The sequence below is a fragment of the Lithobates pipiens genome, unplaced genomic scaffold (assembly GCF_037356315.1).
Source record: "Lithobates pipiens isolate NorthernLeopardFrog02 unplaced genomic scaffold, aLitPip1_a1.2 Scaffold_19, whole genome shotgun sequence".
In the NCBI taxonomy this organism is placed as follows: Eukaryota; Metazoa; Chordata; class Amphibia; order Anura; family Ranidae; genus Lithobates; species Lithobates pipiens.
In genome coordinates, this window is record NW_027507764.1 from 596,592,166 (window position 1) to 596,620,065 (window position 27,900).

General features: G+C 50.9%; 1 protein-coding gene and 1 long non-coding RNA gene across 3 annotated transcripts in view; both read left to right on the forward strand.

Annotated features, from left to right (window-relative positions):
* The window catches only part of LOC143997841 (uncharacterized), a 205,451-nt gene that overhangs the window by 85,248 nt on the left and 92,303 nt on the right, over positions 1–27,900 (forward strand). The gene's annotated exons all lie outside the window — the stretch shown is intronic.
* REG4 (regenerating family member 4) lies at positions 13,561–27,746 on the forward strand. Its single transcript, XM_077493665.1, has 6 exons — positions 13,561–13,644; positions 14,673–14,741; positions 19,834–19,931; positions 20,883–21,020; positions 25,157–25,271; positions 27,529–27,746. Exons 2-6 carry the CDS (start codon positions 14,678–14,680, stop codon positions 27,594–27,596), a joined length of 483 nt encoding a protein of 160 aa, XP_077349791.1. The 5' UTR covers positions 13,561–13,644; positions 14,673–14,677; the 3' UTR covers positions 27,597–27,746.

A 27,900-nucleotide genomic window follows, 5' to 3' on the forward strand; every position in this document is an offset into this window, starting at 1 on the left:
TGTCTCCTCTCAGCAATGTCCTATGTGTGTCTCTTCTCTCGGCAACGTCCTATGTGTGTCTCCTCTCGGCAGTGTCCTATGTGTGTCTCCTCTCCGCAATGTCCTATGTGTGTCTCCTCTCTGCAACGTCCTATGTGTGTCCCCTCTCAGCAACGTCCTATGTGTGTCCCCTCTCTGCAACGTCCTATGTGTGTCTCCTCTCAGCAATGTCCTATGTGTGTCTCTTCTCGGCAATGTCCTATGTGTGTCTCCTCTCTGCAATGTCCTATGTGTGTCTCCTCTCAGCAATGTCCTATGTGTGTCTCTTCTCTCGGCAACGTCCTATGTGTGTCTCTTCTCAGCAATGTCCTGTGTGTGTCTCTTCTCGGCAATGTCCTGTGTGTGTCTCTTCTCAGCAATGTCCTATGTGTGTCTCCACTCGGCAATGTCCTGTGTGTGTCTCTTCTCGGCAATGTCCTATGTGTGTCTCTTCTCGGCAGTGTCCTATGTGTGTCTCTTCTCGGCAACGTCCTATGTGTGTCTCCTCTCCGCAATGTCCTATGTGTGTCTCCTCTCCGCAATGTCCTATGTGTGTCTCCTCTCGGCAATGTCCTATGTGTGTCTCCTCTCTGCAATGTCCTATGTGTGTCTCCTCTCGGCAACGTCCTATGTGTGTCTCCTCTCGGCAATGTCCTATGTGTGTCTCTTCTCTCGGCAACGTCCTATGTGTGTCTCCTCTCGGTAATGTCCTATGTGTGTCTCCTCTCCGCAATGTCCTATGTGTGTCTCCTCTCCGCAATGTCCTATGTGTGTCTCCTCTCCGCAATGTCCTATGTGTGTCTCCTCTCGGCAACGTCCTATGTGTGTCTCCTCTCAGCAATGTCCTATGTGTGTCTCCTCTCTGCAACGTCCTATGTGTGTCTCCTCTCTGCAATGTCCTATGTGTGTCTCCTCTCGGCAATGTCCTATGTGTGTCTCCTCTCGGCAATGTCCTATGTGTGTCTCCTCTCGGCAATGTCCTATGTGTGTCCCCTCTCTGCAACGTCCTATGTGTGTCCCCTCTCTGCAATGTCCTATGTGTGTCTCCTCTCGGCAATGTCCTATGTGTGTCCCCTCTCTGCAACGTCCTATGTGTGTCTCCTCTCGGCAATGTCCTATGTGTGTCTCCTCTCGGCAATGTCCTATGTGTGTCTCCTCTCGGCAATGTCCTATGTGTGTCCCCTCTCTGCAACGTCCTATGTGTGTCTCCTCTCGGCAATGTCCTATGTGTGTCCCCTCTCTGCAACGTCCTATGTGTGTCTCCTCTCGGCAATGTCCTATGTGTGTCCCCTCTCTGCAACGTCCTATGTGTGTCTCCTCTCCGCAACGTCCTATGTGTGTCCCCTCTCGGCAACGTCCTATGTGTGTCCCCTCTCTGCAACGTCCTATGTGTGTCCCCTCTCTGCAACGTCCTATGTGTGTCCCCTCTCGGCAATGTCCTATGTGTGTCTCCTCTCGGCAATGTCCTATGTGTGTCTCCTCTCGGCAATGTCCTATGTGTGTCTCCTCTCAGCAATGTCCTATGTGTGTCTCTTCTCTCGGCAACGTCCTATGTGTGTCTCTTCTCAGCAATGTCCTGTGTGTGTCTCTTCTCGGCAATGTCCTGTGTGTGTCTCTTCTCAGCAATGTCCTATGTGTGTCTCCACTCGGCAATGTCCTGTGTGTGTCTCTTCTCGGCAATGTCCTATGTGTGTCTCTTCTCGGCAGTGTCCTATGTGTGTCTCTTCTCGGCAACGTCCTATGTGTGTCTCCTCTCCGCAATGTCCTATGTGTGTCTCCTCTCCGCAATGTCCTATGTGTGTCTCCTCTCGGCAATGTCCTATGTGTGTCTCCTCTCTGCAATGTCCTATGTGTGTCTCCTCTCGGCAACGTCCTATGTGTGTCTCTTCTCTCGGCAACGTCCTATGTGTGTCTCCTCTCGGTAATGTCCTATGTGTGTCTCCTCTCCGCAATGTCCTATGTGTGTCTCCTCTCCGCAATGTCCTATGTGTGTCTCCTCTCCGCAATGTCCTATGTGTGTCTCCTCTCGGCAACGTCCTATGTGTGTCTCCTCTCAGCAATGTCCTATGTGTGTCTCTTCTCTCGGCAACGTCCTATGTGTGTCTCCTCTCGGTAATGTCCTATGTGTGTCTCCTCTCGGCAGTGTCCTATGTGTGTCTCCTCTCCGCAATGTCCTATGTGTGTCTCCTCTCTGCAACGTCCTATGTGTGTCTCTTCTCTCGGCAATGTCCTATGTGTGTCCCCTCTCAGCAATGTCCTATGTGTGTCTCCTCTCGGCAACGTCCTATGTGTGTCTCCTCTCAGCAATGTCCTATGTGTGTCTCTTCTCTCGGCAACGTCCTATGTGTGTCTCCTCTCGGCAATGTCCTATGTGTGTCCCCTCTCAGCAATGTCCTATGTGTGTCTCCTCTCGGCAATGTCCTATGTGTGTCCCCTCTCTGCAACGTCCTATGTGTGTCTCCTCTCAGCAATGTCCTATGTGTGTCTCCTCTCTGCAACGTCTTATGTGTGTCTCCTCTCGGCAATGTCCTATGTGTGTCTCCTCTCGGCAATGTCCTATGTGTGTCTCCTCTCGGCAATGTCCTATGTGTGTCTCCTCTCGGCAATGTCCTATGTGTGTCTCCTCTCGGCAGTGTCCTATGTGTGTCTCCTCTCGGCAATGTCCTATGTGTGTCTCCTCTCGGCAATGTCCTATGTGTGTCTCCTCTCAGCAATGTCCTATGTGTGTCTCCTCTCGGCAATGTCCTATGTGTGTCTCCTCTCGGCAGTGTCCTATGTGTGTCTCCTCTCGGCAATGTCCTATGTGTGTCCCCTCTCCGCAACTTCCTATGTGTGTCTCCTCTCGGCAATGTCCTATGTGTGTCTCCTCTCGGCAATGTCCTATGTGTGTCTCCTCTCAGCAATGTCCTATGTGTGTCTCCTCTCGGCAACGTCCTATGTGTGTCTCCTCTCGGCAATGTCCTATGTGTGTCTCCTCTCGGCAATGTCCTATGTGTGTCTCCTCTCGGCAACGTCCTATGTGTGTCCCCTCTCCGCAACTTCCTATGTGTGTCTCCTCTCGGCAATGTCCTATGTGTGTCTCCTCTCGGCAATGTCCTATGTGTGTCTCTCCTCTCTGCAATGTCCTATGTGTGTCTCCTCTCGGCAATGTCCTATGTGTGTCCCCTCTCGGCAATGTCCTATGTGTGTCTCCTCTCGGCAATGTCCTATGTGTGTCTCCTCTCGGCAATGTCCTATGTGTGTCCCCTCTCCGCAACTTCCTATGTGTGTCTCCTCTCGGCAATGTCCTATGTGTGTCTCCTCTCGGCAATGTCCTATGTGTGTCTCCTCTCGGCAATGTCCTATGTGTGTCTCCTCTCGGCAATGTCCTATGTGTGTCTCCTCTCGGCAACGTCCTATGTGTGTCCCCTCTCCGCAACTTCCTATGTGTGTCTCCTCTCGGCAACGTCCTATGTGTGTCTCCTCTCGGCAATGTCCTATGTGTGTCTCTCCTCTCTGCAATGTCCTATGTGTGTCTCCTCTCGGCAATGTCCTATGTGTGTCCCCTCTCGGCAATGTCCTATGTGTGTCTCCTCTCGGCAATGTCCTATGTGTGTCTCCTCTCGGCAATGTCCTATGTGTGTCCCCTCTCGGCAATGTCCTATGTGTGTCCCCTCTCGGCAATGTCCTATGTGTGTCTCCTCTCGGCAATGTCCTATGTGTGTCTCCTCTCGGCAATGTCCTATGTGTGTCTCCTCTCGGCAATGTCCTATGTGTGTCTCTCCTCTCTGCAATGTCCTATGTGTGTCTCCTCTCGGCAATGTCCTATGTGTGTCTCCTCTCGGCAATGTCCTATGTGTGTCTCCTCTCGGCAACGTCCTATGTGTGTCTCTTCTCTCGGCAATGTCCTATGTGTGTCTCTTCTCTCGGCAACGTCCTATGTGTGTCTCCTCTCGGCAATGTCCTATGTGTGTTTCCTCTCGGCAACGTCCTATGTGTGTCTCTTCTCTCGGCAATGTCCTATGTGTGTCTCTTCTCTCGGCAACGTCCTATGTGTGTCTCCTCTCGGCAACGTCCTATGTGTGTCTCCTCTCGGCAATGTCCTATGTGTGTCTCTTCTCTCGGCAACGTCCTATGTGTGTCTCCTCTCGGCAACGTCCTATGTGTGTCTCCTCTCGGCAATGTCCTATGTGTGTCTCCTCTCGGCAATGTCCTATGTGTGTCTCCTCTCGGCAATGTCCTATGTGTGTCTCCTCTCGGCAATGTCCTATGTGTGTCCCCTCTCGGCAATGTCCTATGTGTGTCTCTTCTCTCGGCAATGTCCTATGTGTGTCTCTTCTCTCGGCAATGTCCTATGTGTGTCCCCTCTCGGCAATGTCCTATGTGTGTCTCTTCTCTCGGCAATGTCCTGTGTGTGTCTCTTCTCTCGGCAACGTCCTATGTGTGTCTCCTCTCGGCAATGTCCTATGTGTGTCTCCTCTCGGCAATGTCCTATGTGTGTCTCCTCTCGGCAATGTCCTATGTGTGTCTCCTCTCGGCAATGTCCTATGTGTGTCTCCTCTCAGCAATGTCCTATGTGTGTCTCCTCTCGGCAATGTCCTATGTGTGTCTCCTCTCGGCAGTGTCCTATGTGTGTCTCCTCTCGGCAACGTCCTATGTGTGTCCCCTCTCCGCAACTTCCTATGTGTGTCTCTTCTCTCGGCAATGTCCTATGTGTGTCTCTTCTCTCGGCAACGTCCTATGTGTGTCTCCTCTCGGCAATGCCCTATGTGTGTCTCCTCTCGGCAATGTCCTATGTGTGTCTCCTCTCAGCAATGTCCTATGTGTGTCTCCTCTCAGCAATGTCCTATGTGTGTCCCCTCTCGGCAATGTCCTATGTGTGTCTCCTCTCGGCAATGTCCTATGTGTGTCTCCTCTCGGCAGTGTCCTATGTGTGTCTCTTCTCTCGGCAATGTCCTATGTGTGTCTCCTCTCAGCAATGTCCTATGTGTGTCTCCTCTCAGCAATGTCCTATGTGTGTCCCCTCTCGGCAATGTCCTATGTGTGTCTCCTCTCGGCAGTGTCCTATGTGTGTCTCCTCTCGGCAGTGTCCTATGTGTGTCTCCTCTCAGCAATGTCCTATGTGTGTCTCCTCTCAGCAATGTCCTATGTGTGTCCCCTCTCGGCAATGTCCTATGTGTGTCTCCTCTCGGCAGTGTCCTATGTGTGTCTCTTCTCTCGGCAGTGTCCTATGTGTGTCTCTTCTCTCGGCAGTGTCCTATGTGTGTCACCTCTCGGCAATGCCCTATGTGTGTCTCCTCTCGGCAGTGTCCTATGTGTGTCTCCTCTCGGCAGTGTCCTATGTGTGTCTCCTCTCGGCAGTGTCCTATGTGTGTCTCTTCTCTCGGCAATGTCCTATGTGTGTCTCCTCTCCGCAATGTCCTATGTGTGTCTCCTCTCCGCAATGTCCTATGTGTGTCTCCTCTCGGCAATGTCCTATGTGTGTCTCCTCTCGGCAATGTCCTATGTGTGTCACCTCCACTCAGTGATATCCAGTGTTGGTCCGAACAAAATTCATAGAAATCATACAAGCCCAACTCATAGAAGAACATGTGATGTCATACAAGAACGGTTTGGACAGTACATAGAAGAGTTAATATGTTGGCGGACACAGATGGGCAGTATACGGCGCTGTCCTGGGTGTTACCGCTATGTACATAGAAGATAAGAAATACACACAACGATAAGGACACAATTATGAAGGGTGTCACCTTCACATCATTTACCACCCCGCCCCCACCTTGTCATATGATGGCCTCATTGTCACGGTTAGAGATTTGCTTCATTTTTTAGGTCTCGCAGATGTTTGAGTTTTGGCCGACATTGCAGGTTCTGGGAGCCCCATACAGGTGTGTCATTTACCTGAATCCTGACCCGTCTCGGGATGGATCCTCCCCGGGACAACATGGACTGGAGGACTTCTGTCTGTGCACAGAGCTTACATTCCATGTCCCACGAGGATCCCCATGCCCTTCACTAGGCATCCCTGGGGACATTTCCCACCATCCAGGAAGTGTGGATTCCATTATTCTGATAATCCGAGGAACTGGAGAATCCGGTCCCAGATCTACGGAACCTGAATTTAGCAGTGAATCCCAATGAAGTCTACTGTATGGGGGAGGTGGGGGGTGAAGCTTGATAGTAAATGCCATTTTCAAGTCTAATAGGCAAGCTATTGTCAAGAAAAGGACACAGGGAGCAGCTTGCTGCCAAGAGGCACCTTTATGGGGGGCTGGGCACCGACAAGGGGCACATTTATGGGGGGCTGGGCACCGCCAAGGGGCACATTTATGGGGAGCTGAGAACCGACAAGGGGCACATTTATGGGGGGCTGGGAACCAACAAGGGGCACATTTATGGGGGGCTGGGCACCACCAAGGGGCACATTTATGGGGGTCTGGGAACCGACAAGGGGCACATTTATTGGGGGGCTGGGCACCGCCAAGGGGCACGTTTATGGGGGGCTGGGCACCACCAAGGGGCACATTTATGGGGGGCTGAGAACCGGCAAGGGGCACATTTATGGGGGGCTGGGCACCAGCAAGGGGAACATTTATGGGGGGCTGGGCACCGCCAAGGGGCACCTTTATGGGGGGCTGGGAACTGACAAGGGGCACATTTATGGGGTGAAGGGAACCACAGAGTGGCACATTTATGGGGAGCAGGGCACCACCAAGTATTCATACCCCTTGAAACGTTCCTCATTTTGTCATGTTACAACAAAACCGTAAATGTATTTTATTGGGATTTTATGTGATGGACCAACACAAAGTGTCACATAATTGTGAAGTGGAAGGAAACGATAAATGATACAAATAAATATGTAAAAAGTATGGGGGAGGGGTATTTGTATTCAGCCCCCTTTACTCTGATACCCCTAACTAAAATCTAGAGGAACCAATTGCCTTCAGAAGTCACCTAATTAGTAAATCGAGTCCACCTGTGTGTCATTTAATCTCAGTATAAATACAGCTGTTCTGTGAAGCCTTCAGAGGTTTGTTAGAGACCCTTAGTGAACAAACAGCAGCATGAAGGCCAAGGAACACACATTTGCAAACCTACCAAGACATGGCCGTCCACCTAAACTGACCGCCCAGGCAAGGAGAGCATTTATCCGAGAAGCAGCCAAGAGGTAACATGGTAACTCTGGAGGAGCTGTAGAGTAGTGATGAGCTGAACACTCCCAGTTCGGTTCACAGCAGAACATGCCCAAAAAATTTTTTAGAACGCGCGAACATCGTTAAAGTCTATGGGACCCAAACGTGAAAAATCAAAAGTGCTCATTTTAAAGGCTAATATACAAGTTATTGTCATAAAAAGTGTTTGGGGACCCGGTTCCTGCCCCAGGGGAGTGTTTGGGGCCCGGGTCCTGCCCCAGGGGAGTGTTTGGGGGCCCAGCTCCTGCCCCAGGGGACATGGATCAATGCAAAAAAGTTTTAAAAAACTGCAGTTTTTTCGGGAGCAGTGATTTTAATAATGATTAAAGTGAAACAATAAAAGTGAAATATTCCTTCAAATGTCGTACCTGGGGGGTGTCTATAGTATGCCTGTAAAGTGGCGCATGTTTCCCATGTTTAGAACCGTCTGACAGCAAAATTACATTTCTAAAGGAAAAAAAGTCATTTGAAACTACTCGAGGCTACAAGGAATTGTCGGGTCCCCGGCAATATAGATGAAAACCATCGAAAAAAACAGCATGGGTCCCCCCCCCAGTCCATTACCCTTTGGGTCTGGTATTAATATTAACCACTTCCCGTCTGGCCTATAGCAGAATGAAGGCCGGGCGGTGGTTCAGTTATCCTGGCTGGGCGTCATAGGACATCCTACAGGATAACAGCCGTCGTGCGCCCCACAGGCATTGCGGCAATTGGTGGTGCGGTGTGTCAGTCTGTCTACACCGTTCTTGGTAAAGAGCCTCAGACAGAGGCTTTTTACCACATGATCAGCCGTGTCCAATCACGGCTGATCACGATGTAAACAGGAAAAGCCATTGATCAGCTTTTCCTCGCTCGCATCTGACAGACACGAATAAAGGAGAGCCGATCGGCGGCTCTCATGACGGGGGGGGTCTGTTATGATTGTTTATCAGTGCAGCCCCCCTCACATATCCCCCATTGAGCACCAGGGAAGCCACCAGGACCACCAGGGAAGGAGCAACATGTGGATGGCCAGATAGATCCCTCATGGCCATCCACATGTGCCCAATGTGCCCACAAATGGGCACTGACTGGCACCATAAGTAACTGATATATTAACTAATGCACAGCAATACCACCCATCAGTGTCATCGGTGCCCATCCGTGCCCACCTATTAGTGCCCATCAGTGCCACCCATAAGTACCCACCAGTGCCGCCTACGAGTGCCCAGCAGTGCCACATATCAGTGCCCATCATTGAAGAAGAAAACTTAATTTACAAAAAGATTTAACAGAAACAAAGAAAAACTTGTTTTTTTTTTCAAAATTTTCGGTCTTTTTTTATTTGTTGCGCAAAAAATAAAAAAAATATTGCAGAGGTGATCAAATACCACCAAAAGAAAGCTCTATTTGTGGAAACAAAATGCTAAAAAATTTGTTTGGGTAAAGTGTAGCACGACTGCGCAATTGTCATTCAAATTGCGACAGCGTTGAAAGCTGAAAATTGGCTTGGGCGGGAAGTGTCTAAGTGCCCTCTATTGAAGTGGTTAAGGGGAACACCGTACCCAAAAAAATGGCATGGGGTCCCCCAGGCACTATATACTCTGAACAGCAGTATATATACACTATACAGCCTGCCCTATATACTCTGCAGAAAATTGGGCCTTAAGTGTTGGTGGGCGCAGGAACGGGTCCTGCTGTGAAATATTAGATCAGAAATTGTGATTGCATGTCCCTGTTAAACAGGGGCAGAAAAATTGGGCCTTATGCTGCGTACGCACAACTGTTTTTTCCATCAGAATAAACTCTGACGACTTTTCCGAAGGAGTTCCGCTGAAACGGTCTTGCCTACACACGATCACACCAAAGTCCGATCATCTAGAATGCGGTGACATACAACACGTATGACAGGACTAGAAAAAGGAAGTTCAATAGCCAGTAGCCAATAGCTGCCCTAGCGTCGTTTTTTGGTCTGTCGCAACAGCATACAGACGAACGGTTTTCCCGATAGGAATGGATTCTGTCGGAAAGATTTAAAACATGTTCTATTTCTAGGTCCGTCAGAATAAAAAAAAAAAAAAAAAAGTCAGATGAGGCCCACACATGATCGTAATATCCGATGAAAAGATTCCGTCTGACTTTTTGTGCCGGAAAGTCTGACCGTGTGTACACGGCTTTAGGTGGTGGTGGTGCCCTAAACCAAACATATTGTTGGAAGCTAGCATCATCAAGATTGAGGAGGAGTAGGATAGTCACTCAGCATAGGCAGTCTTCAAGGGATCCCACATCCATAGAAAATTCAATCAGTTACATCAGCATCAGGTGCTTGATAGCTGCTGATCCAAGACTGATTCATTTTTATGAATGTGAGCCTATCAAGGGAGTCTGTGGACAGGTGCACTCTATGATCCGTTACAAACCCTCCAGCAGCACTGAATGTGCATTCAGAAAGAACGCTGGATGCAGAACAAGTGTCATGGTTATGCAGCGATCTTCCTGTTTGCTTACCTCCCCTCATGTGTTCAGACTAAGAGGCCAGCCACTTCCACCTGGTGGTTTTTATAACCTCTCCTCTAAGCATGGCTCCACCCCAGGCCCTATCAGGGAACCCTATATTAACCTGTGCACTGCAGGCCAACAGTGCTGATCAACCATTGTATATTCCTTTGTGTGTTTAGCTTCCTGTTACCTGCTGTGTGCTCTTCTGTTGTTCCGTTACCGACGTGTCTTTGACTATCCCTGTTTGCTTGTGATCCTGACCTTTTAGCGTGTCCCTGACTATTCCTGTCTGCTTGTGGCCCCGACCTTGGCTTTGTCCCTCACCATCCCTATCCTTCTGTTACCTACTGTGGGTGTGAGCTGGGGGACCCTGGAGGTCGCGACCTGGAGCCAGTTGCAGCCAAGTCCATCCTCACCACTCGAGGCTCTGGTGAACACCTGCTGGCTCTTAGACTCCGCGCCCCAGGGAATCTTACGCTCTAACCCCAGTGGGACCTGTCTCCCATCCGCAGCAGTCAGCCGTAGGGTCCACAACCTTGCAGTGCACTCCTGATCCCTACGGTGTGCATCTGTCACTTCGCCTCAAGGTGACCTGACAACAAGCCAGTAGCTCAATTGCAAATTGAGCAAGTTCTGGCCAGTGGTCCATCCTCAAGACCCAGTAACCCAGTGGATGCTCTGTTGGAAAGGTCTCCAAGTCTGTTCTTGCCCCTAGATATTCCTGCACCATGTAATGGAAACGCTGGTGATGGTTGCTTGAACCGGTCAGACATTGGTGCTGAGGACTGAAAAATTGTCTAAAGACATCAGTCAGCCGGCCAACTTCTCCACCGCTCTTCCTCTGACTGAATGAAGCCTCAGCAACACGTTGTCCAGCATCAGGAAATTTTATCCTTCTGGGGTCTGCGTGAAGAAATGTCCCCCACACTCCGCTTGAGTGCTTTCGTCATATACCACTTCCTCCCAGTCTGAATATAGATATCAGATATTCCAACCGCTCCCAAGCACAAAACAAGACGACACTTGTTTCACTGCTGACATGGACTCTTTATTAGAACCAGAATACAGTCTTTTTATACATTTAGAACACAAGAGGTTAGATAATTAGGTAAGGCTGCTCATGGATAACCCCCTCCCCTCTAGCAACAACTTAAAAGACAATTACATAATTAACATGTTAATTAAGACAGTACTTAAGGCAGCCTAGGTGACCAGACAGTCCGTCTCCGGAGGTCAATGTGATCAGTTCTGTCAATGACCATCTACTGTTCAGAATTAACAACCAAGAATAGTCTTTGGGCAAATCCAAGAAAACATTCTCACAAAGAGCACCGTTCCCCCAAATGCCAGGGCCCATGATCAGTGGGCAAGAGGCTAACATTCAGTCCCCTCCGAAAGCCTCTGTCCTGGCTAGGTCTGTCACAGTCTGGAAATGCATTGCACAAACCTTTCTTCAAGGCCTCCTGAAGATGTTTCATCCTCTGCTCACTCTGCGAAGGCAGGATGAGTTCTGTAACCTTACCCCTGTAACGTGGATCAAGAAGGGTTGCCAGCCAGTAATGATCCCTCTCCTTGATAACACGAATGCAGGCTTTGCAGGATCAGGGAGGCCATGCAGTGTAAGTTTGCAGAGGCATTGGATTCTGAGTCCTCTGGGTCACCAAGGATCACACGATCCTCAACCACTTCCTCTCAGCCACATACAACTCCTTGGGTTTCTGGGGACTGAAAACCATCCTTTAAAGGCTGCTGCTGAGTGTTATCCTCCACGTCCGTGCTGATGCAATCCTCTTCTTCTTCCTGTGTATTTCGCAGGCCTGCAGGAATACTATCTGGATAAAGGGGGCCTTGAGAGGTAAGGAAGTCCTCCTCTTCCTCCCGCTGTTCTGCCTCTGTGCCCTTTCCATTATTCCATGAAGCGTGTGCTCCAACAGAAAGACAGAGGGGACAGTGTCACTGATGCACGCATTGTCGCTGCTCACCATCCTCATGGCCTCCCCAAATGGTGACAAGACAGTGCATGCATCCATGATCCGTAGCCACTGGCGTGGCGAAAAGAAGCCAAGATCCCCTCACCCTATCCTGGTACCATACTCACACAGGTACTCATTGAAGGCCCTCTGCTGCGTGTGCAGCCACTGCAGCATTGCCAACGTTGAGTTTCACCTGGTGGGCATGTTACAAATGAGGCAGTTGGTGGGCAGGTTGCATTCCCTTTGAATGTCAGCCAACCGAGCACTGTCATTGTATGACCGGCTTGCCTCATGAGATCCCGTAAGCATGGGTACCTGCTCAAGAACCACTGCGCCACCAAATTCAGGACGTGTGCCAAACATGGGACATGGGACATGGGTCAAGTATCCCTGTCAGAAGGTGGAGAGAAAGTTGGCGCCATTGTCGCATACAACCATTCCTGGCTGAAGCTGGCATGGCGTCAACCACCTCTGAGCCTGCCCCGGCAGAGCTGACAGAATCTCTGCCCCACCATGGCTCCTGCCCCTAAGCAGACCAACTCAAGCACTGCATGGCATCTTTTAGCCTGACTGCTTGCGTATCCCCTTGAACGCTTACGGAGCACTGCTTTTTCAGAGGACAAATATGCAGAAGAGGCCATAGAGGAAGAAGAGGAGGGGGTAAAAGAGAGAGCTGCGGCAGAACCACCACTAGTATTTTGGAGGTGTGGTGGAGGAACACGCTCCAACAATACAGAACCTTGTCCTGCATCCTTCCCAGCTGCCCTTAAGCTGCCTCCTAGAGGACATCCTGCCTTATTGGAGTTGAGCCTCCTCCTCCTCTCTTCTATCAGGCACCCAAGTAGAGTCAGTGACCTCATCAACCCCTCCCTCCTCGTCACTGGAGCAAACTTGGCAGTATGCTGCAGCTGAGGGAACACGACTGCCAGTTTCTTGTCCTTCTGTGGCACCCCCTCTCTCTAGGCTCACATTACACCCTTTCTTAATCTGGGAACCAACATTGGAAACTTCAAATCGCTGTGCATCCTCTAGCAGCATGTACCCAACACTGTGGTCAAATAATTCTGGGGACTCCTCCGTGCATGATGGTGGGGCTATGGAAGGAGTGACTGTGGGCAAGGAGCTGGTGGAGTAGGACACTTTGGCAGCTGCATAGGAAGGAAAACTACTCTGACCCTGTGTAAGAGAGGATGAGGAGGATGAGGACGGCTTTGTTATCCACTCCACCAACTCTTCTGCATGTTGTGGCTCAATAATACGGCCAGCAGCAGAAAAAAGGACAAGCGTGCCCCACGGCCACTTGCAGAGGATGCACCGCGTCCCCGACCAGCACTGTTGACTGTAGACACAGAGCCAGCTTGCCCTCTTTTAGTGGGGAATGTCAAGGGGTATGAATACTTTTTCCAGGCACTGTAGATAGGACGGGATTGGAAGGTTTGGTGTCCATGTTGAGCACACAGCATGCAGTGACGCGGGGTAGATGACTAGAAATCTGGATGATAAATATTCGCACCTGAAATCCATTACAATGTAATAATGACATTTGAGAAAACAGAGAATGTTTGCAGAGTAATGGGGGATTGTCAACTGCAATTCATGAATTGCCTTATAGATAAGATGAGACGAGGTGCGTCCGGCGTGACATTGTTTACACGGCAATTATGGAATATTTATTATAAGGGGAACTGACTGAAGAAGTCAGTGACAGAACATATTGGGAGGGGTCTGGGCTGTATGTGAGATGAGGAGGTGCCGGAGACGGCAGGTGTAAGCGGGGGGAGATGGTAGATCTGGGTGGAGATGGTAGATCTGGGTGGAGATGGTAGATCTGGGTGGAGGATGTGGGTGAAGGTGGAGGTCGTATTGTTGGGTGTGAGACGAGATCCATCTGTCCTTATCTCTAGAGACGGAAATCACTTTATAACCAGAACAGGAATCCCGATACAGATATATAGAGGCGGCAATCCGTCTAGAGGAGCTCCATAATCTCCGAGAGACAGGTAAGACGATTCATCCCTCTACCCCCGATAGACGCTATGCCACCACACCGCACTGCCACACACCGCACACTACACCGCCACACACTGCCACACGCCAAATTTCCACACACCACCACACGCTGACTCTCCACACACCGCCACACACCACCACACGCCGACTCTCCACACGCCACCACACACCACCACACGCCGACTCTCCACACGCCACCACACGCCGACTCTCCACACACCACCACACGCAAACTATACTCACACCGCCACACACCACCACACTCAGACTCTCCACACACCACCACATGCCAACTCTCCTCACACCACCACACGCAAACTCTACTCACACCGCCACACACCACCACACTCCGACTCTCCACACACCACCACGCGCCAACTCTCCTCACACCGCCACACACCACCACATGCCAACTTTCCTCACACCACCACACGCAAACTATACTCACACCGCCACACACCACCACACTCAGACTCTCCACACACCACCACATGCCAACTCTCCTCACACCACCACACGCAAACTCTACTCACACCGCCACACACCACCACACTCCGACTCTCCACACACCACCACGCACCAACTCTCCTCACACCACCACACACCACCACACTCCGACTCTCCACACACCACCACACGCCAACTCTCCACACACCACCACACTCCGACTCTCCACACTCCACCACACGCCAACTCTCCTCACACCGCCACACACCACCACACTCCGACTCTCCACACACCACCACGCGCCGACTCTCCACACACCACCACACGCCGACTCTCCACACACCACCACACGCCGACTCTCCACACACCACCACACGCCGACTCTCCTCACACCGCCACACAACTCTCCTCACACCACCACACACCACCACACGCCGACTCTCCACACATGGACTTGCATGCTCTCATGATGACTTTAATTGCTTTCATGCGAATTTTCCTCTCAGCCACAGCTAATCATAGTAGAAGAAATGCTTTCCTATTGTTTATTCTTACCCAGAATTCTTTGCAGGTAACATGGAAGCTTCGTTGCTCGTAGTTCTGCTGCTGGGCACCTTGACCATAACTCAGGTTGCAGAAGGTAAATATACTACTACTGCTATCAAAGATTGCTTGTTACTACCCTCCTATCTTCCCCACATAGAGATTACTACCTTACTTTCCACTAGGGATGTTACCACAACACTGTAAGCCCTCAAAGTGACTCTTGGTGGGCGCTGGAGCGCCCTGCTGTGAACGATTATATCAGGAATTGTAATTACATGCCATTGTTGAACAGTGGTAGAAAAATTGGGCCTTTGGTGGTTGTGGTAGTGGTGCTGGTGCCACAACACTATAAGTCCTCACAGTTACTCTGTAGTATATAAAAATATAAAATATTATATCAAGAATTGTAATTACATGCCCCTGTTAAACCAGGGCTGAAAAATTGGGCCTTAGGCACTGGTGCTGGTGCCACAACACTGCAACCTCTCCCATATACTCTAGTTGGAGTGCAGGAATGAGCCCTGCTGCAAAGTATTGCATCAAAAATTGTATTACATGACCCTGTTTAACAGGGGCTGAAAAATTGGGCTGGTGGCATCACCCAGAACCAAAAATGTTCTTCCAAGCTATCAGCAGGATCATTGAGTAGGAAGAGGATAGTCAGTCAACATAACAGGACAGTCACTCAGCATCAGCATAGGCAGTCTTGAAGGGATGTGACATTTCAAAAAAAAATTATTCGGTTACATCAGCTTCAGGTGCTTAGTAGCTGGTGGTGATCCAAGACCAGGGGCGGACTGACCATTTGGCCACTCGGGCATTGCCAGAGGGCCCCACGCCACTAGGGGGCCCCATCAGGGTTGCCAGCCTCAGTAAAACCAGGGACAGGATGTCTCTGAAATGTCCCTTACCGACATCCTTTTGTTCTAAAAATCCAGAGATTATAGCTGCGCCACCTCTCCAGTACCTTCTCAGCCAATAGAAACATGTCTGTGTATACTGTGTGATTGTTTACTGTGTGTGTGTTTGTGTATACTGTGTGGCCCCATAATCTCTGATTGCCTGGGGGCCCCATAATCTCCTATGCATACTGTGCAAGCTCTGGTCAGTGATCCATCCTCAAGACCCAGTAAGCCAGAGGATTTTCGGTGGGAAAGGTGTCCAAGTCTGACCTTGCCCCTAGGTATTCCTGCACCATGTAAATCAGACGCTGGCGATGGTTGCTGGAACCGATCATACCTTGGGGCTGCGGACTAAAAAATTGTCTGAACGCATCGGTCAGACGGCCACCTTCTCCACCGCTCCTTCTGACCGATGCCTCAGCAACACGTTGTCCAGGACCAGGAGTTTGTGACCTCCCAGTGTCTGGGAACGCGTTGCACAGACCTTTCTGCAAGGCCTCCCGGAGATGTCTCATCCTCTGCTCCCTCTGCGATGGCAAGATGAGGTCGGCAACCTTACCCTTGTACCGTGGATCATGGAGACTGCCCAGCCAGTAATGGTCCCTCTCCTTGATCCGAAGAATACGAGGATCCTTCCGCAGGCTTTGCAGGATCAGGGAGGCCATGCAGCGTAGGTTAGCTGAGACATTCGGTCCGGAGTCCTCTGGGTCACTAAGGACAACATGATCCGCAGCTACCTCCTCCCAGCCACGTACAAGTCCACGTGTTTCTTGGGACTGTAAATCATCCCTACAAGACTGCTGCTGCTGAGTGCCAGCCTCCACCTCCATGCTGACACAATCATCCTCCTCCTCCTACTCCTCCTCTTCCTGTGTGATAGGTGGGACAGCAGGAACACTGTCTGGATAAAGGGGGCCTTGAGAGGCAAGGAAGTCCTCCTCTTCCTGCCTCTGTTCTGCCTCAAGTGCCCTGTCCATTATTCCACGCAGCGTATGCTCCAAGAGGTGGACAAGAGGTACAGTGTCACTGATGCATGCACTGTCACTGCTCACCATCCTCGTGGCCTCCTCAAACGGTGACAGGACAGTGCATGCATCCCTGATCATGCCCCACTGGCGTGGTGAGAAAAAACCGAGCTCCCCTGACCCTGTCCTGGTCGCACAGGTACTCATTGATGGCCCTCTGCTGCGTGTGCAGCTGCTGCAGCATGGCCAACGTTGAGTTCCACCTGGTGGGCATGTCACATATAAGGCGGTTCTTGGGCAGGTTCAACTCCTTTTGGAGCTCAGCCAGCCGAGCACAGGCATTAAATGATCGGCGGAAATGCACACAGACTTTCCTGGCCTGCTTCAGGACATCCTGTAAGCCCGGGTACCTGCCCAAGAACCGCTGCACCACCAGGTTAAGGATGTGAGCCACACAGGGCACATGGGTCAGTTGTCCCTGTCGGAGGGCGGAAAGGAGGTTGGTGCCATTGTCGCAAACCACCAATCCTGGCTTAAGCTGGCGTGGCGTCAACCACCTCTCGGCCTGCCCCTGCAGAGCTGACAAAACATCCGCCCCAGTGTGGCTCCTGTCCGCCAAACAAACCAGCGCAAGCACGGCATGGCATCGCTTTTCCTGCGTACTTGCGTAGCCCCTGGAACGCCTACGGAGCACCGCTGGTTCTTAGGACAGAGCACTGGAAGAGGCCATGGAGGAAGAAGAAGAGGAGGGGGTGGAGGAGAGAGGTGTGTCACAACCAGTAGTAGCATTTTGGAGGCGTGGTGGCGGAACAACCTCCAACACTACTGCACCTTGTCCTGCATCCTTCCCAGCTGCCAGAAGAGTGACCCAATGGGCCGTGAAGGACAAGTAATGTCCCTGTCCATGCCTGCTGGACCATGAGTCAGCGGTAATATGCACCTTACCGCTGACCACCCTGCCCAGCGAGGCAAGGACATTGCCTTCCACATGCCGGTAGAGAGCCGGAATCGCCTTCCATGAGAAAAAGTGGCGTTTGGGGACCTGCCACTGAGGAACAGCACATTGTACAAACTCACGGAAGGGGGCCGAGTCTACCAACTGAAAAGGCAGCAGTTGAAGTGCTAGCAATTTAGCCAAGCTAGCATTCAACCACTGGGCATGTGGATGGCTGGGAGTGAACTTCTTTCGATGGTCCAGCAGCTGGGGCAGGGACATTTGCCTGCTATAATCGGACGTGGGTGTACCGCTAGCAGAGTGCCCGGAAGCACTTGGCTGTGACACACCTAATTCTACACCTTCATTCCTCTCAGAGCAGGTTTCAGAGAGGACTGAAGGTCTAGTGGGGTTGGAGATGCCAGCTGATGAGGAGCAAGGAGAGGTCTGCTTTGTTCTTTGGTGTGGGTCTTTGAGGTACGCTTGCCAACGAGCTGCATGGCAGGTCAACATATGTCTGGTCAAGCATGTGGTGCCCAAGCGGCTGATGTTTTGGCCACGCGAGATACGCTTGAGACATATGTTGCAAATAGCAGCGGTGCGATCTGATGCACTCGTCTCAAAAAAGGCCCACACCAAAGAACTTTTAGAATAACGGGCAGAGGCAGCGCCCTGCACAGGCGGAGCTCTGCGGTGTGATTCAGTCAGTGTGCTGCCCTTAAGCTGGCCCCCGGAGGGCATCCTGCCTCATTGGAGATGTGCCTCCTCCTCCTCCTCTCTCCCATCAGGCACCCACGTGGAGTCAGTGACCTCATCATCCCCTCCCTCTTCATCACTGGAGCAAACCTGGCAGTATGCTGCAGCTTATGGAACATGACTGCCAGATTGCTGTCCTTCTTGAGCATCCCCTCTCTCTGCGCTCACGCTACTGCCTTCCTCTAGCTGAGTATCATCATCAGAGCCTACAAAACACTGGGCATCCTCCTGGAGCATGTACCCAACACTGTGCTCAAACAGTTCGGGGGACTCCTCAGGAGGACGTGGTGGGTCTAGGGAAGGAGTCACTGATGATGACATTGAGAGGAGGGAAGAGGAGACGTTGGCAGCTGCTTTGCTAGTACCCTGAGCGTGGGTGAGAGAGGATGAGGAGGATGAAGAGGGCTTGGTCATCCACTCTACCAAGTCTTCGGCATGTTGCGGCTCAACATGTCCAGCTGCCGAAAAGAAGGACAATCGTGTCCCATGGCCACGTGCTGATGATGACGATGCACCGCGTCCACGACCAGCACTGTTATCTCTAGACACAGAGCCTGCTTGCCCTCTTTTATCGGCTTGCGCCTGTCTGCCTCTCCTTGCTGGCCTTCCAGACATAGTAATGGCCTGAAGGGAGATGGGAAAACCAGCAATTGGGTAGTGTATATTGTGCAGGAGGCACAAAACACCCACTGTACACCCTAATACAGGCTGCAGATGCCTGTATTAGAGAACACCAGCAATAAGGGGTATCTTCAGGTGTATACTGTGCTGGAGGCACACAACACCCACTTTAACTCCTGCAGATGCCTGTATTAGAGAACACCAGCAATAAAGGGTAGATACAGGTGTATACTGTGCTGGAGGCACACAACACCCACTAACTCCTGCAGATGCCTGTATTAGAGACCAGCAATAAAGGGTAGATACAGGTGTATACTGTGCTGGAGGCACACAAAACCCACTAACTCCTGCAGATGCCTGAGAAAAGAACACACTGTCCCTGCCTATCCTTCTCTCCCTGCACGCCGGAACACACTACACAAGGCCGCCGCGCTGGCGGCCTTATATAGTGTGAGGCGTGTACTAAACCCCCTGAGCTATAATTGGCCACAGGCATCCTGCCTGTGGCCAATTATGGCTCTCCTCGCTGCCGGCGCTGTGATTGGCCAAGCACACGGGGTCACAGTGCATGCTTGGCCAATCATGAGCCAGCAATGCACTGCGATGGCTCAGTGCATTGTGGGCAGTGAGCTCCACACGAATTTGGCACAAACGGCCCATAAGGTTCGGTATTCGCCGGACGGTCGAATAGCCGGTGTTCGAGTCGAACACCGAGCTCATCCCTACTTACCACTATCCTCCTACTATTTTCCCTACATAGAGATTACTACCTTAATTAACACTCCTCTCCTACTCAGTAGCCTAATTATTACCCTCCTTTTATAAGGCCCACAGAGGCCTAGTCACTATTGTTTTTTTCTCCCCTACACACTGAGTATTACCACCCTTCCTTCACAGAGAGCATTATTACTGCCCCTACAGAGTATTTTATTGCTCTCCTACACACAGCTCCCACCCTATCACTCTGAATAATGATTGGTCTTGCACCCATGTTTCCTTATGTTCTAGGTAGTAAGGCGCGGAGTAGTTGCCCCCCCGGATGGTTCTTTTACAAGGCAAACTGTTATGGATATTTCCGATACCCGCTAAGCTGGTCTGAGGCTGAGGTAAGGCATTGCTCAGTGGATAGCGCTCCATTTATTCCTATTACTCTAAATACTACCTAGGCTCCTCCTCCTTGGCTCCACATCGCTGTCACGTGATGGAAAATGGAAGAGGGTGGAGTCTGAGCCAAGTATTAATCAGAGGATGAGAGGGAGAGTATGCCCCAGGTGGAAGGGGATGAACTGTGCTAGAGACCTACAGAATGGTGGGCAGGAGTATCCCCAGGGGCCACATATACACCCTGTACAGCTTCCCCAAAGGGCCACATCTACACCCTCCTATGCATCCCCCAGGGGCCACATCTACACCCTGCTATGCATCCCACAGGGGCCACATCCACACCCTGCTATGCATCCCCCAGGGGCCACATCCACACCCTGCTATGCATCCCCCAGGGGCCACATCCACACCCTGCTATGCATCCCCCAGGGGCCACATCTACACCCTGCTAGGCCTCCCCCAGGGGCCACATCTACACCCTGCTAGGCCTCCCCCAGGGGCCACATCTACACCACACTAGGCCTCTCCAGGGTCCACATCTACACCAGGCTAGGCCTCACGCAGGGGCCACTTCTCAGTTATTGCCCAGATAGATATGCTCTGTACTTTACACTGACACTGAAATATTGGCTCCCCAAATGAATTTGGGGGACAACTGCTTTCCAAAAAAGAGGCTGTTTTATTATTGGTTGGACCTTCCAGTAGTATACAGTATTTCCCCAGGGTGACAACACAGTTCTTTCTGCAGGTAATCACACAAATGTGTTGTCACCTCTGTACAGTCTTAGTTTCATGTCTTAGGAAATGACAAACAAGACCAAATCCCATCTAACCCCCCCCCCCCCCCATTGTCTATATGGTTAAGCCCTCCTCAGGGGTGGAAGCACATGAGAGAGACCCCATAATAATGATGAGCAGGCCTTTCTGACCAGTGCCACCTTCTGTCTTCACAGTACGACTGCCAGTCCTATGGACATGGAGCACATCTGGCCTCCATTATGGACTCTGCTGAAGCTGATATTGTTGCCTCCCACATCTCTGCCTACCAGAGGAACCAGCCAGTGTGGATCGGACTTCATGACCCTGAGCAGGTGAGAGGAGAGAGGTCCAAGGAAAGATTTCTATGATGAGAGGAGAGAGGTCCATGGAGATATTTCTGGGGTGAGAGGAGAGAGGTCCTTGGAGAGATATCTGTGGTGGGAGGACAGAGGTCCATGGAGAGAGATGCGTGGTGGGAGGAGAGAGGTCGATGGTGAGAGATCCGTGGTGGGAGGAGAGAGGTCCATGGAAAGAGATGCTTGGTGAGAGGAGAGAGGTTCATGGTGAGAAATCTGTGGTGGAAGGAGAGAGGTCCAAGGAGAGATTTCTGTGGTGAGAGGAGAGAGGTCCATGGAGAGAGATATGTGGTGAGAGGAGAGAGGTCCATGGAGAGAGATATGTGGTGAGAGGAGAGAGGTCCATGGAGAGAGATATGTGGTGAGAGGAGAGAGGTCCATGGAGAGATACAGTGGTGTGAAAAAGTGTTTGCCCCCTTCCTCATTTCCTGTTCCTTTGCATGTTTGTCACACTTAAGTGTTTCGGAACATCAAACCAATTTAAACAATAGTCAAGGACAACACAAGTAAACACAAAATGCAATTTGTAAATGAAGGTGTTTATTATTAAAGGTGAAAAAAAATCCAAACCATCATGGCCCTGTGTGAAAAAGTGATTGCCCCCCTTGTTAAAACATACTATAACTGTGGTTGTCCACACCTGAGTTCAATTTCTCTAGCCACACCCAGGCCTGATTATTGCCACACCTGTTCACAATCAAGGCATCACTTAAATAGGAGCTGCTTGACACAGTAAGGTCCACCAGAAGATCCTTAAAAGCTACACATCAGGCCGAGACCCAAAGAAATTCAGGAACAATTGAGAAAGAAAGAAAGTAATTGAGATCTATCAGTCTGGAAAGGGTTATAAAGCCATTTCCAAAGCTTTGGGAATCCAGCGAACCACAGTGAGAGTCATTATCCACAAATGGCGAAGACATGGAACAGTGGTGAACCTTCCCAGGAGTGGCCGGCCACCCAAAATTACCCCAAGAGCGCAGCGACGACTCATCCAAGAGGTCACAAAAGACCCCACAACAACGTCCAAGGAACTGCAGGCCTCACTTGCCTCAGTTAAGGTCAGCGTTCATGCCTCCACCATCAGGAAAAGACTGGGCAAAAATGGCCTGCATGGCAGAGTTCCAAGGAGAAAACCACTGCTGAGCAAAAAGAACATCAAAGCTCGTCTCAATTTCTCCACAACACATCTTGATGATCTCCAAGACTTTTGGGACAACATTCTGTGGACCGATGAGACAAAAGTGGAACTCTTTGGAAGGTGTGTGTCCAAGTATATCTGGCGTAGAAGGAACACTGCATTTCATAAAAAGAACATTATACCAACAGTAAAATATGGTGGTGGTAGTGTGATGGTCTGGAGCTGTTTTGCTGCTTCAGGACCTGGAAGACTTGCCGTGATAAAAGGAACTATGAATTCTGCTGTCTACCAAGAGATCCTGAAGGAGAATGTCCGACCATCTGTTCGTGTACTCAAGCTGAAACGAACTTGGGTTCTGCAGCAGGACAATGATCCTAAACACACCAGCAAGTCCACCACCGAATGGCTGAAGAAAAACAAAATGAAGACTTTGGAGTGGCCTAGCCAAAGTCCTGACCTGAATCCTATTGAGATGTTGTGGTATGACCTTAAAAAGGCCGTTCATGCTCGAAAACCCTCTAATGTAACTGAATTAGGACAATTCTGCAAAGATGAGTGGGCCAAAATTCCTCCAGGATGCTGTAAAAGCCTCATTGCACGTTATCGCAAACGCTTGGTTGCAGTTGTTGCTGCTAAGGGTGGCCCAACCAGTTATTAGGTTTAGGGGGCAATCACTTTTTCACACAGGGCCATGATGGTTTGGATTTTTTTTCACCTTTAATAATAAACACCTTCATTTACAAATTGCATTTTGTGTTTACTTGTGTTGTCCTTGACTATTGTTTAAATTGGTTTGATGTTCCGAAACACTTAAGTGTGACAAACATGCAAAGGAACAGGAAATGAGGAAGGGGGCAAACACTTTTTCACACCACTGTATATGTGGTGAGAGGAGAGAGGTCCATGGAGAGATGTGTGCTGAGAGGAGAGAGGTCCATGGAGAGATGTGTGCTGAGAGGAGAGAGGTCCATGGAGAGATGTGTGCTGAGAGGAGAGAGGTCCATGGAGAGATGTGTGCTGAGAGGAGAGAGGTCCATGGAGAGATGTGTGCTGAGAGGAGAAGAGTCCATGGTGAGAAATTTATGGTGGAAGGAGAGAGGTCCATGGAGAGATATCTGTGGTGAGAGGAGAGAGGTCCATGGAGAGATTTCTGTGGTGAGAGGAGAGAGGTCCATGGAGAGATTTCTGTGGTGGGAGGACAGAGGTCCATGGAGAGAGATACGTGGTGAGAGGATAGAGGTCCATGGAGAGATATCTGTGGTGAGAGGAGAAAGGCCGATGGTGAGAGATCCGTGGTGGAAGGAGAGAGGTCCATGGAGAGAGATCTGTGGTGGAAGAAAGAAAGGTCCATGTAGATATGTCTGTGGTGGGAGGAGAGAGGTCCATGGAGAGATTTCTGAGGTGAGAGGTCCATTGAGAGAGATACGTGGTGGGGGAGAGAGGTCCATGGTGAGAGATCTGTGGTGGAAGGAGAGAGGTCCATGGAGAGATGTCTTTGGTGAGAGGTCCATGGAGAGAGATGCGTGGTTAGAGGAGAGAGGTCCATGGAGAGATGTCTTTGGTAAGAGGTCCATGGGGAGAGATGCGTGGTTAGAGGAGAGAGGTCCATGGAGAGAGATCTGTGGTGGAAGGAGAGAGGTCCATGGAGAGATGTCTGTGGTGAGAGGTCCATGGAGAGAGATGTGTGGTGGAAGGAGAGAGGTCCATGGAGAGATGTCTGTGGTGAGAGGTCCATGGAGAGAGATGCGTGGTTAGAGGAGAGAGGTCCATGGAGAGAGATCTGTGGTGGAAGGAGAGAGGTCCATGGAGAGATGTCTGTGGTGAGAGGTCCATGGAGAGAGATGTGTGGTGGAAGGAGAGAGGTCCATGGAGAGATGTCTGTGGTGAGAGGTCCATGGAGAGAGATGCGTGGTTAGAGGAGAGAGGTCCATGGAGAGAGATCTGTGGTGGAAGGAGAGAGGTCCATGGAGAGATGTCTGTGGTGAGAGGTCCATGGAGAGAGATGTGTGGTTAGAGGAGAGAGGTCCATGGAGAGATGTCTTTGGTGAGAGGTCCATGGAGAGAGATGCGTGGTTAGAGGAGAGAGGTCCATGGAGAGATGTCTTTGGTGAAAGGTCCATGGAGAGAGATGCGTGGTTAGAGGAGAGAGGTCCATGGAGAGAGATTTGTGGTGGAAGGAGAGAGGTCCATGGAGAGATGTCTGTGGTGAGAGGTCCATGGAGAGAGATGTGTGGTTAGAAGAGAGAGGTCAATGGAGAGATGTCTGTGGTGAGAGGTCCATGGAGAGAGATGTGTGGTTAGAGGAGAGAGGTCTATGGTGAGAGACCTGTGGAGAGAGTTCCATGAAGAGAGATGTGTGGTCAGAGGAGGTCCAGGATGAGGAACACTATGTGGCATACAGCACTAGGATTGGTAAAGCAGTGCCACGGAAGAAGCCTCCAATGTGGTCCAGACTCGCTGGGTAAAAAGAAAACTGCTGTAAAGTTAATCTTTGCAGAAAGCCTAAATCTGGAGGAAAGGGGGAAGGAAGTAAAAATTGGGTCACCAATCAATGATAGTGAAGGATTTGGATATGAGAAGAGACTGAGGGGTCAAATAAAACATTTTCTGGAGAGAAGCCCCAGACATTTGCCCAGCCCTTGGTGAATTCTATCTTTCTATGATTGTCAGCTCCATCTAGTGCCCATAACGTGGTATTTTTCTGATTGAGATATTTCTGGAAGACGTATCACCTTATAGTCACTAGATGGAGCTGATGATGACAGGGAACCAAACTACAAAGAAAACTACGGCTGGGTGAATAACAAAGTCTATTTTAGAATTAGACCCCTGGGTGAGTCCCACAGAGGAGCCGTATTCTGGGGGTTCAGATCACCATGTGACTGGTACTAGTCTTTGGGAAGTTGAGGGTTCCTGGGACGGGACCTTCCCGCACGCAGATCGGATGTCTCTAAAGTTCATCTTTTCTCTGTAGAACGGTCGCTGGAAGTGGAATGACGGCTCCATGTACAATTACCGCTCCTGGTTGGCGGGTCAGCCGGACAATAATAAGAAGGAAGAATACTGCGGAGAGCTGTCCTGTATAGAGAGTATGTATATGACGGGGGCACCTGGGCGGGGGGGGGAGATGTCCTGTATAGAGAGTATGTATATGACGGGGGCACCTGGGTGGGAGGGGGGATGTCCTGTATAGAGAGCATGTATATGACGGGGGCACCTGGGCGGGGCGGGGGGGAGATGTCCTGTATAGAGAGTATGTATATGACGGGGGCACCTGGGCGGAGGGGAGATGTCCTGTATAGAGAGTATGTATATGACGGGGGGCACCTGGGCAGAGGGGAGATGTCCTGTATAGAGAGTATGTATATGACGGGGGGCACCTGGGCGGGGGGGAGATGTCCTGTATAGAGAGTATGTATATGATGGGGGCACGTGGGGGGGGGAGATGTCCTGTATAGAGAGTATCTATATGACGGGGGCACCTGGGTGGGGGGGGGGGGATGTCCTGTATAGAGAGTATGTATATGACGGGGGCACCTGGGTGGGGGGGGAGATGTCCTGCATAGAGAGTATGTATATGACGGGGGGCACCTGGGCAGGGGGGGATGTCCTGTATAGAGAGTATGTATATGACGGGGGCACCTGGGCGGGGGGGGAGATGTCCTGTATAGAGAGTATGTATATGACGTGGCACCTGGGTGGGGTGATGTCCTGTATAGAGAGTATGCATATGACGGGGGCACCTGGGCGGAGGGAGATGTCCTGCATAGAGAGTATGTATATGACGGGGGCACCTGGGCGGGGGGGGGGGGTGTCCTGTATAGAGAGTATGTATATGACGGGGGCACCTGGGCAGGGGGGGGGGAGATGTCCTGTATAGAGAGTATGTATATGACGGGGGCACCTGGGTGAGGTGATGTCCTGTATAGAGAGTATGTATATGACGAGGGCACCTGGGCGAGGGGGGGGGAGAAGTCCTGTATAGAGAGTATGTATATGACGGGGGCACCTGGGTGGGGTGATGTCCTGTATTGAGAGTATGTATATGACGGGGGCACCTGGGTGGGGGGAGATGTCCTGTATAGAGAGTATGTATATGACAGGGGCACCTGGGCGAGGGGGGGGGGAGAAGTCCTGTATAGAGAGTATGTATATGACGGGGGCACCTGGGCGGGGGGGGGATGTCCTGTATAGAGTATGTATATAACGGGGGCACCTGGGCGGGGGGGGAGATGTCCTGTATAGAGAATATGTATATGACGGGGGCACCTGGGCAGGGGGGGGAGATGTCCTGTATAGAGAGTATGTATATGACAGGGGCACCTGGGTGGGGGGGGGGAGATGTCCTGTATAGAGAATATGTATATGACGGGGGCACCTGAGCAGGGGGGGGAGATGTCCTGTATAGAGAGTATGTATATAATGGGGGCACCTGGGCGGGGGAGGGGGGGGGATGTCCTGTATAGAGAGTATGTATATAACAGGGGCACCTGGGGGGGGTGTCCTGTATAGAGAGTATGTATATGACGGGGGCATCTGGGCGGGGGGAGATGTCCTGTATAGAGAGTATGTATATGAAGGGGTTACCTGGGCGGGGGAGGGGGGGATGTCCTGTATAGAGAGTATGTATATGACGGGGGCACCTGGGTGGGGGAGGGGGGGTGTCCTGTATAGAGAGTATGTATATAACGGGGGCACCTGGGGGGGGGGGGGGCGGAGAGCTGTCCTGTATGGAGAATATGTATATGAGAATATGATGGGGGCACTGGGTGGGGGGGGGGGATGTCCTGTATAGAGAGTAGAGTATGTATATGAAGGGGTTACCTGGGCGGGGGAGGGGGGGGGATGTCCTGTATAGAGAGTATGTATATAACGGGGGCACCTGGGCGGGGGAGGGGGGTGTCCTGTATAGAGAGTATGTATATAACGGGGGCACCTGGGGGGGGGGGCGGAGAGCTGTCCTGTATGGAGAATATGTATATAAGAATATGATGGGGGCACTGGGCGGGGGACTATTTTTGGAGGGCTCTGATTACCAGACTTTCCTACTTCTTCTGGCTGAACGGGTTCAAGCTGAGGACTTGTGGAATAAATCCTGCAGGAAGGATGTAGGGTAACCAGATGCACCAATCACAAGGAAGGCCACCATTTGGGGGGGGGGGAGGTGATGTGAAATACGAATAAAGATCGTTATATAGAACAGAGCAGCCAGAGGCATCCTATGTGACCCGGAGTTCTATACAGGGGGAGATGATGGGGAAATCCCATTGGCTGGATCACTTCCAATATGCAGTAAAGGCGCACTGATAACCACGGTCAGTGGTAACGACAATCTTTCTCTTTCAGAGTTCATAAAGTGGAATGACAGCAACTGCCGGCTGTCCAAACAATACGTGTGCAAATACAAACCGTGATCCCACCGGAGGACCACATGTGCTGGACGTCTGCTGAGATCATCCATCATCAATAGTCCTCTATGGTCAATAATCATATATGGTCATCTATGGGCCTCTAATGTCATCAATGGGTCTCCATGGTCATCAATAAATATCTATGGTCATCAATGGGCCTCTATGGTCTTCAATAATCATCTATTGTCATTAATGGGCCTCTATGTTCCTCAAAGGTCATCAATGGTCCTCTATGGGCATCAATGATTATCTATAGTCATCTATGGTCATTTACGGTCTTTAATGGCTATCTATGGTCCTTTACCAT

Coding starts and splice junctions, on each gene's coding strand:
- REG4 (XM_077493665.1), top strand. CDS start 14,678: ATGGAAGCTTCGTTGCTCGTAGTTCTGCTGCTGGGCACCTTGACCATA. Junction 19,932..20,882: donor TAAGCTGGTCTGAGGCTGAG/GTAAGGCATTGC, acceptor CTGTCTTCACAG/TACGACTGCCAGTCCTATGG. Junction 25,272..27,528: donor AGAGCTGTCCTGTATAGAGA/GTATGTATATGA, acceptor TTTCTCTTTCAG/AGTTCATAAAGTGGAATGAC.